The sequence below is a fragment of the Pholcus phalangioides genome, unplaced genomic scaffold, assembly GCF_987345545.1.
Source record: "Pholcus phalangioides strain wild (caught in Gottingen) unplaced genomic scaffold, Ppha-v1.0 ptg000008l_1, whole genome shotgun sequence".
Taxonomy (NCBI): domain Eukaryota; kingdom Metazoa; phylum Arthropoda; class Arachnida; order Araneae; family Pholcidae; genus Pholcus; species Pholcus phalangioides.
In genome coordinates, this window is record NW_028301601.1 from 57934012 (window position 1) to 57943264 (window position 9253).

The window sequence follows — 9253 nt, forward strand, 5'->3', positions numbered from 1 at the left end:
TTTCAAAATATATAAAATCGGAGCTATAGAAAGCCCCGAAATAATCAAGACACCAAACAAGCGGGTTCTATCTGTACTCATTCTTCCGTAACAAAATAAGTTCTGGAACTTTTTGAACGCAGTGGTACATTTATAAAGCCTATATGAGCATAAATTGTCAGTTTTAAGAAAGGAACAAAGACCAAAAATGGAAAAATTACTTGCTAAAGTAGGGCCGGACAAATCACAAAACCAATTTTTGGGTACCAATAAATTTTTACCCAAAGAAAAAAGGCCAAAATAATGCTTATTTTGACTTTTTCAGGGCATAATTACCCCCTTTCGTGTTGGGAGATATGCTGCTATAAATTCCAAAACATATTATGCTACTCTGAGCCTGCAACTTAGCAACTATGCAAAGAAAGGTTTAGGCGTCAATGCCAATTTTCCAGTCGCCATGACGACCTGGCACCAGAGATTTGTCCCACCCTTCTCTAAAGTATTTCCAAGCTTTGCTCTACATCTACATGTGAGTGGTAAGAAGGAAAAAAAACAGCCCCTAGAAGCCGATACGAGATTTTGAAAAAGCGTAAGGTTTAAGAAATTAATGTACCACTCATTTACGTAGTTTTTTTTCGATTTTTCCAAAACGGGATTTTTGGACATATATTTCCTTCTTAATCTCTTCGCTTACAAGCGAATTGGCAAGAAATTCGGATGTTCTCTATTTGACGAATCTGCAGTAAATATAGTATATATATAACCTTGCCCTAACCACACATTAAAGAAAGGGAAGAAAAAAAAACAGGTAAAACAGTAAAAAGATAAGGTCATAAGAATGTAGGTACAAAGTTAGATTTCTTTTCACCCTCACCCTACCTGTTCTCTTTCATTCTTATAAGAAAGATACATCATATGTGAGGGGAAAAATCACTATCAGGGTATGCAAAAAACCAAAAAGAAGAAAAGAAATTGTAATTTTTTCAACAAAGCTTTGGGATGATCAGGAGAGAGGAAAGAAAACAGAGCGAACTCTTGTTTGAATTTATTCCACTGGCGTTTGGACGCAATATTACGTCCTTCGATCGTAAAGTGGTTAAAACTGACGGTTCAATTAATCATTTTTATTTTCTTGTATATTGCATTTGAAATAATATAAACGAAAAAAGTTGAGAGGGATGAAAACTTGTGTGAATTTTCTCTTCCGAAGGTGGTTGGCCTCTCTGACAACAACCTTACAGCCCTGAACGACGCATTCCAGCAGAGCACGACCGAGCACCTATCTATGAGTAACAATCCTCTGGATTATTCAAAGATGCCGTACCTGGGAAGGAAGCTTCCGTCTCTGAGCAGTCTGGATGTTTCGGGTTGCCATCTAGAGTCCTTCGACGAGAACTTTATCCTGCAGTTCACGCACCTCAGAGAACTGCGGGCGAGCAGAAACCTCCTGACACGAATCCCCAAGACACTGATGGGCCTGATGAAGAGACTGCGTTACATCGATCTGAACCGCAACAAGATACTTTCCGTGGAGAAGTTATTCACCCTGAACATAAGACTGGAGACCGTGCTCCTTCGTTACAACGCCATCACCACCATAAGCAACGCCTTTCGCAACCTCAAATGGTTGGAGAATGTCGATTTGTTTCGGAACCACATTACGACGTTGGAAAGCGGAACTTTTGCTAAGCCGAAAGATCTAAATCTGGCGAGTAACAACATATCTCGTCTAGATGCGGACTGTTTCGGTGACATCAGCCAACTGGAATCCTTGAAACTCCAGGAAAATCCACTGAGTACGTTGAACAGTAGTCTGAGTAACATGAAAAACTTGAAAGAGCTCTCCCTTTGGGAATGCCAGCTGGAGACACTTAGCGAGATGGATCTTTTCGGTCTTTACAGTCTTCCAAAGTTGATCCTGAGGGATAATAAGCTTTCGCAAGTCAACGGCGCTTTCAGAACTCTTCAGAGCTTGAAACATCTCGACTTGTCTAAGAACCGTTTGAGAACATTGTCCAGAGACAGTTTTCCCGAAGACATGGTCGTCACACACCTTTCTTTGGCCGGTATGTGTCTTTGTCTATAGCTAGAGCCGCACTCGTTTCCAGCCTAGTCCAATAGTCATTCGCAAATATTTGCGCCGAATGTTTGCCTCCCACCTACTGCAATGAAGCATCAGTGGCATAGGCTGACTACACTCTGGCCCAGCCTGGCCCAATATTCTTTGGCGAATATTTGCTTTCGGAACACTCTCAATGTTGTGACTGTAGGCGTTCTTTGACCAATGAAGTGGTTAGACAGATTGGAAGATCGGGAAGGAAGGTGGTTAATTCGACTTGGACTGGAAGGTCTTGGTCATTTTCTTCGAGTAGCCTTCCAATATCTTCCACATTCCAACATTTGACGGCCACACTACTCGCCCCTGACCAACTTTAGAACGTGTTGAGCTAAGCTGGACACGTGTGTGGCCTCGGCTTTATGAATGTCTTCTAATTACTCAATTTCAGAAATCTTTATCAAGTTTAAAATTTTAGTGGGCTTCAAACTTTTACAGATCAGTCCTTGACTCATTGTGCACAAATAATAACTTTCCATTACAGTTATGGTAGTATTGCTGGAAGGCTACTCGGGTCTCTATCAAGTAGGGGTGGAGAGGGGGGGGGCATTGTTTTTCAAAAATCCCATGACGCTTGTTGAGATGGCCCTGTCTAATTCAATGTTATTTACAGGGAATCTATCCCTAAAATGAAAGAGACGATAGTGTACGTAAAGGTAAACGATTTTTGCAGAGGAACCGAACGTCGCAACACATTTAATCCGGATGGGGGGGGCGGGTTGCGGGGTATATGCATTTGCTCACTTCAGAAGTCGCCAAAATATGGCTACCTTGCTGCCTCATAATGGGGAGGGGCAGGGAGATTTCTTCCTGTGTTCACTAAAAAAGTTGAAACTTGAAAGCGAAAATTGTTTCTCTTGAAGTGGTATATCACCCCTTTCATTTTAGCGGTAGAATCCTGGGACACCCTGTATGTATTCGTATGTATACGTATTTACCTTTTCGACGTTTATCTATTTTTATTCAGGTAATGAATGGGAGTGCGATTGCAGACTACTCTGGTTTCTAGAATGGTATCGCAGTACCGGTGGTGTCTACCTCAAGGATGAACCTTATTGCTATCACCCGAAACCGAGATTGTACTTAAAGAGATTCCAGGACCTGACTGTGGGCGATCTGGTCAACCAGCCGGAGATGTGTTCGGAAAATTGCAGTTGCAGGTGCCGTCCGAGAGATCGCGAGTTCTACGTGGAGGTGGATTGTTCCAACGGTGACCTCGAGGAACTGCCCGACGTTTTCCCCGATCACATGGAAGCGCTGTTCATCAATAATAACTCGTTCTCGAAGATCCACATCGAGAATTCTACCGCCTTCCACAATCTTCGGTCGTTGAATCTTTCGAATAATCGCCTGGAATATCTAGGTGGATCCCTGTCGTGGAATTTGCGGGAGCTTCGTTTAGATGGGAACAGATTCAAGAGGTTTCCGAGTGTCTTGAATGAGTTTGGTGACCAACTCGACGAGCTGGCGCTTTCCAGGAACCCGTGGATGTGTGACTGCGACACGAGAGACTTCAGGTCGTGGCTTTTGTCTCATAGCAACCAGGTAACTCATTAAATACTGTTATCAAATATGGAGTTATCGCCTTCATCTATCAAGATTAAAAACCATTGTCGCCTCTAATTCTTCTTAAAAGCTGTTGTTGAGAGTTTCCTTCTCGTATAGATTCGGACCACTGACCTCAATGTTGTTCCTATTACTATTGGGAAAGATAATGCAGTGACATTCCAGACCCAGTGTCTCTCAAACTGGGTTCCGCGGTGCCTTAAGATTCACTGATGCATTGCTAGGGGGTTCCGCGAGATTTATTTATTAGTGATGAATAAAAATGTAGGAACAGCATAATGGTCACTGTAATATAGTAATTTATATGATCTCGACCTCGTGTTGGACACCCCTGGTCTACAATATCAATGTGCTTATCCGAAGACATAATACAGTAATAGGAACAAAACAATCGGGTGCCGTGGTGGTAAGATGCTCGTCTACCACCGGAAAGGTTACGGTCAGGTCCCAGGTTCGAACTGGAGGACGAATATACATAAGTTATTTTCCCTAACGAGCTTGATGCGACCACCGATAGATGGCGCTTTCATTTCCAACCCAACTCGTTAACGGCAGTAAACTGCCGTAAAGCGATATGGCCGAAGTTGGTATGTGGTGAAATAGCACTAGGAACAACCAGTGGCTTGAGACTTTCCCAGTTAAAAACGCCCACATTAAAACTACAAAATACTGAGGTGTCTGTTCAATTACCGTTAGGTAGTTTGACCTGTTAAATTATATTAATTAATTAGAAAATCATTACCAACTGTTAAGGTAGCTAAACGATACCTACGTTTTCGTGTTTATTTCCGTGTTCCAGACCAGTGGGTATCTGTTGTGGAACCGGATTAGAATTCCATAATATCTAATGTTTCTGTTCTGGTCCCGCAATAACAGATCATTGATGTGAATGAGACTCGTTGCGGTGAAGACGACAGAAGAGGAGTCCTCGTCGGGCAGGTGATAACATTCATTAGTGACAACGACCTCTGCCCTTCTGAAGTGAAGCTGATCGTAGCCGTCGCTCTGGGAACAGCAGGTAAGTACTGTAACGCTTCAATATCTCACTGAGATGGGAAGCGGGGTGTGTTTGGTCTTCAAAGGTAAGTACAGCGGACAGTGGGTAGTACTGTGCAGCTCAAGTTCCAATAGTACTGATCTGAAAACCCCTGATCCGTCTAACCCGCAAAAGTGCACAACCTTTTCAGTCCGAGGGCCAGACTCGTCATATTGCTACCACTTGCGGGCAAAACACTGGTAAATATACAGGATGACCATATAATTCGCATTTCACGGGGCATAATTATTTCCTCTAATATCAACGAAACTTACTTGAATTTTTATTGTTTACTGAAATTAGGATCGAAATTATTTTCATAACTTACAAATTACTTTGTGACAATTATGACTGTAATTATCATGATTAACTCCGGGGCAACCACTTGATAACGTACACCCATGGAACCGAAATTTTTGTCCGCTAACGGGGAGTGTCTGTCACTATTTGAAGATCTGTTCCACTGTCTTCAAAAGTGTCCGTTAATGGGAGGTGTCTGCTAAGGGGGGCGGGGGTAGTGGCAGCTGTTGGAGTTTCCACTGTATAATAATATGTATAAATACAGGAAATTCATCTCACATGTTTGTGAAACAACTTTTTTTGTGAATTACGTTTTAATACGTTTTCGATTTGCAGTTGCGCTTAGTTTCTCGCCATTGGCAATTTTTTCAGAAATAAATGACAACGTTACTTGCCTTTGACAACTTTTTTTGGCGATGTCTGTCATAGACTTCGCTTTCCCGTATTTTTATCGAGGAAATATGGTCAGCCTATATATATATATATATATATATCATGTTGGGTGTATTGGTACATTTCTACCGGATAACTCTGCGCGAGTCGGATATAACCTCTTAGTGGACCGCATTCGGGCCCCGGGCTGAAGGTTGTGCAACCTGGTCTAATGGATGCCATACTATGTCTTGTCTTTTCAGTCGTTCTGCTCGCAGCTGCATCGGTCTGGTTGGCGTACTTCCGTTACAAGCTCCACGTGAAAGTCTGGTTGTATTCTCGTGGCTTCACTTTCGTCAAGGAGGACGAAAATGATGTCGACAAGCTCTTTGACGCTCTCTTGTCATACAACGATGCTGATCAGGATTTCGCAATGGATACAGTCGCAATTGGTACTCAAAGCCTTTTATCATATCCATGAATATAAAACGTAGTATTTACCATCAAGCATTAATCTTTTGGTTAAAATACAGTTCACGGTCCACTTTTGATGCCAATATTAAATTTTATCGCCAAGCTTGTTGATATGAAGTCGTCGGTAAAAATGATTGTCTTGATAAGTCAGTTGTAGATCAATACTACGTTCAGACTGTCATCGTTGTTGCCACCTGGAAGTCTGGATGACTTGGGCCACCGAAATACTTTCATATGATAACAATGGCCAACAATGGTTGTTAGTATCGCATTGCGCTTTTTCCTGTAGCCAACTATTACCATCACCGTATAATGCATTTTAACCAATTTCTTTTGAGAAAAATACCTTTACATAGAGCTTTTGTTTTGCTTTACGGCTGTTAATTTTTTATGCGTGTGTAATTACGTTCAACACATTTTCGCAACCCATAGCCTGTCTCACAAACTTGTAGTATTGAGCCAATGAACTTGTAAAGTTAACAGCCAGTCAACTTGCAAAATTAAATCATATTATCGGCGTTGACGCCGAAAAAAATCTAAAAATTTTTGCAGTAGGCTATGCCTATGATTCTTACATAGATTTCCTGGTTGCCACGGTCAATACTGCCAAACTGAGTGCGATTCGAATACCTAAATGCAAAAATTTTGGCTTATGTTTCTAATTTTTCTTCTTTTTTTTCGGTCAAATTTCCTCTAATCTGTGATTGTGTGTGTCTAAAGGACTGGAGAACGAAGAGCAACGCTTCAGATTGTGCGTACCGACTCGAGACATTTTACCTGGAGGTAACGAGATTGTGGACCTGTTGATTGCCTTGACCAAATGCAAGAGACTCATAGTCATTTTGTCCAAGTAGGTCAACTTGATTCTATATGTTCATGAGTAAATTTTATTTTCCGAAACTTCACCGGCAACAGTTTTATCTCTCTCTCTCACCACGAGTTCTTTTTAAATGGGTGAGCACGTGACTGAGTATGCTAGTGAGTGAACGGTGATTGAGTAAGCGACTAAATGAGCATGTAAGACAGCATTGGAGTACGTAAAGGGATAACCCTCCCAATTGAGCTGAGGTTATGGTTTATTTTTTCAATAAAAAACGTAAACTCGTCCCCCTTGGAAATAAAAAAATTTTGAACCCTCCCTTTTCTTGAGAAAATCCTGTGTAAACTAATGCAAGCGACTGAGTGAGCGGCGTAATGAGTTCCTGAATGATTGAGTAATTGAATATGGTAATATGCGAACTAGCGAGTGAATAAATGAGAGACTGACAATGAGAGACCGAGTGAGTGGATGAACTGGTGAGTGAAAGAGTGATTGAGTGACTGAATGAATATTTAACTGAGTCAGTCAGAAAGTGAGTGAGTGACTGAGTAGGCGAGCAAGTGAGTGAGTGACTGAGTAGGTGAGCAAGTGAATGAGAGTTTGAACAATCAAGTGACCGTGGGAGCTAGTGTGTGAACACTGATTGAGTGAGTGACTGAATGAAAAAGCGTGTGATTATATGATGAAGTGAGTCAGTGAAAGAGTGAGCTGGTAAATGGGCGAATGATTAGCCGACCGAATGAGTGAATATTTGAACGAATACGTGACCGAATAAGTGAGCTAGTGAGTGAACGGTAATTGAGTAAGCGACTGAACCAGTGAGTGACTAAATGAAAGGGACAATGACCGAGTCAGTTAGCGAGTGAGGTGGTGAGTGAACGCAGGACCGTAACTAAGATTTTTGCCATCCGGAGCAAACATTATTTTGCCGTCCCCACAACTTTAATAATAATAATAATAACGTGATCCTCCCGTACTCCCCAGGGATCAGCATGATCCGTCCAGGGAATTTGTTAGTGTTAGTAAACATCCATGCCCGAACCGGGATTCGAACCCAGACCTGCACAGTGAGAAACTAGTTCCCTAACCACTCGACTGCCAGGCAGCAAAAATTTAAAATTCGATAATTTTGTAACGGTGTTCTTTATTCCCATTGGTGCCCCCTAAATTTTTCCGCCCACCCACTGCCCCCTCTAGTTCCGGCCTTGAGTGTACGAGTGATTTAGCGACCGAATGAACATGCGAATCTGTGAGAAAGTGGGTGGGCCTTAGAATGAGCGAGTAGCCGAAAAAGTGAGTGACTGAATCAGTGAGCAAGTGTGAGTGGCCGTATGAGCAAACGAGTGACTGAGTCAGTGAACGGGTGTGTGAACGAGTAATTGACTGCCCAAATGAGGGAGTGTTTGAACGAACAAGTGACCGAGTGAGGGGACTAGTGAGCGAACGGTGATCAAGAGAGTGACAGAATGAGCATGCGTCCAAATCACTGAGAAAATGAGTAAGCGATTTACAGAGGCAGCCGGTTAGCTAGTGAGTGAACGACCGCATGAGAGACCGAGTCAATGATCAAAGAAATAAACGAGTGACTGAGTCGACTCAGCTGACGAGTGACTAAGTTGGTGAGCGATCGACCGAATGAGTCAGTGAACAAGTGAGGCAGTGACTGGGTGAACTCTCGCGCTCTCTCGATCACTCAAGAATACACGTGGTGATGGACAGTTGAAGGTAAATTTTACTTTCGATGAATTTCCCACAGATGATTCAACTGTTTGTATCGTTAGAGGTTCCGCAGAGGGAATATGAACGAGGTACATGTATGGTTTGGTAGTAGTAGTAGTTGTTTGTATCGGTGAGGTATTCCTGTCAGTGAACATGTTTGTCAAGTGGTAATCATAAATTCTTTTCTCTGTTTCTGTAAAGATATTATTGACATTTACAAAAATGAAACGAACTTCAATCTGATAAATTTATTAGGAACTACATCAACGACGAATTCCAAATGGAGATCTTCAGGAGCGCTTTTGCTATCTTCCTCGAAGAAAAAATCCGGAGGATCATCGTCATTCAATTGGGAGACTTGCCACCAAAGAACGAAATGGATCCGGGTCTCAAAGCCATACTCGAATCGAGCGAGACCATCCGATGGCAAGAAAAGATGTTCTGGCAGAAGCTGCGTTACGCGATGCCCAAGAAGTCTCGTCGAGAGCAATGTCGTAGCACTCCGCGACTACGACTCTCTGAAATCCACGAACTTCGTTAAAGCAATTTTTCCGTGAATGCGTATTTTTTTTTCCTTCCATGATTTCTGTAGAAGAATATGAATAAAATTATTCGAAAATTAAATACGAAGATGACTTTCACTTTATAATGAAGACTTTCAATATTCTTAATGCTTAAAACCTAGTGATGCCTGAATATTTTTAAGATAGAGACACAGACAATGACGGCGACTCTCGGAGCTTTCGATCTTAGATTCTTACCTCACAAAGGCATCGCGAAGCCGTTGGTGATCGGAATATCTATGGATGATCTATCTATTCTGTGACACAAGGCCGTAGTGTGCCTTTTCAGGGCCCCGGGGCAGACTTTT

At 42.2% G+C, this 9253-nt stretch overlaps 1 protein-coding gene across 1 annotated transcript in view; it reads left to right on the forward strand.

The window, feature by feature from the left end:
• The window catches only part of LOC149084622 (uncharacterized), a 34607-nt gene extending 25615 nt beyond the window's left edge, over positions 1-8992 (forward strand). Inside the window, exons 2-7 of the mRNA XM_089235015.1 lie at positions 1190-2045; positions 3063-3640; positions 4538-4679; positions 5633-5821; positions 6564-6693; positions 8638-8992. Coding sequence (XP_089091141.1) covers positions 1190-2045; positions 3063-3640; positions 4538-4679; positions 5633-5821; positions 6564-6693; positions 8638-8923 — 2181 coding nt within the window. The 3' untranslated portion in view covers positions 8924-8992. The remainder of the gene's footprint in view (positions 1-1189; positions 2046-3062; positions 3641-4537; positions 4680-5632; positions 5822-6563; positions 6694-8637) is intronic.
• Positions 8993-9253: the final 261 nt, after the last annotated feature.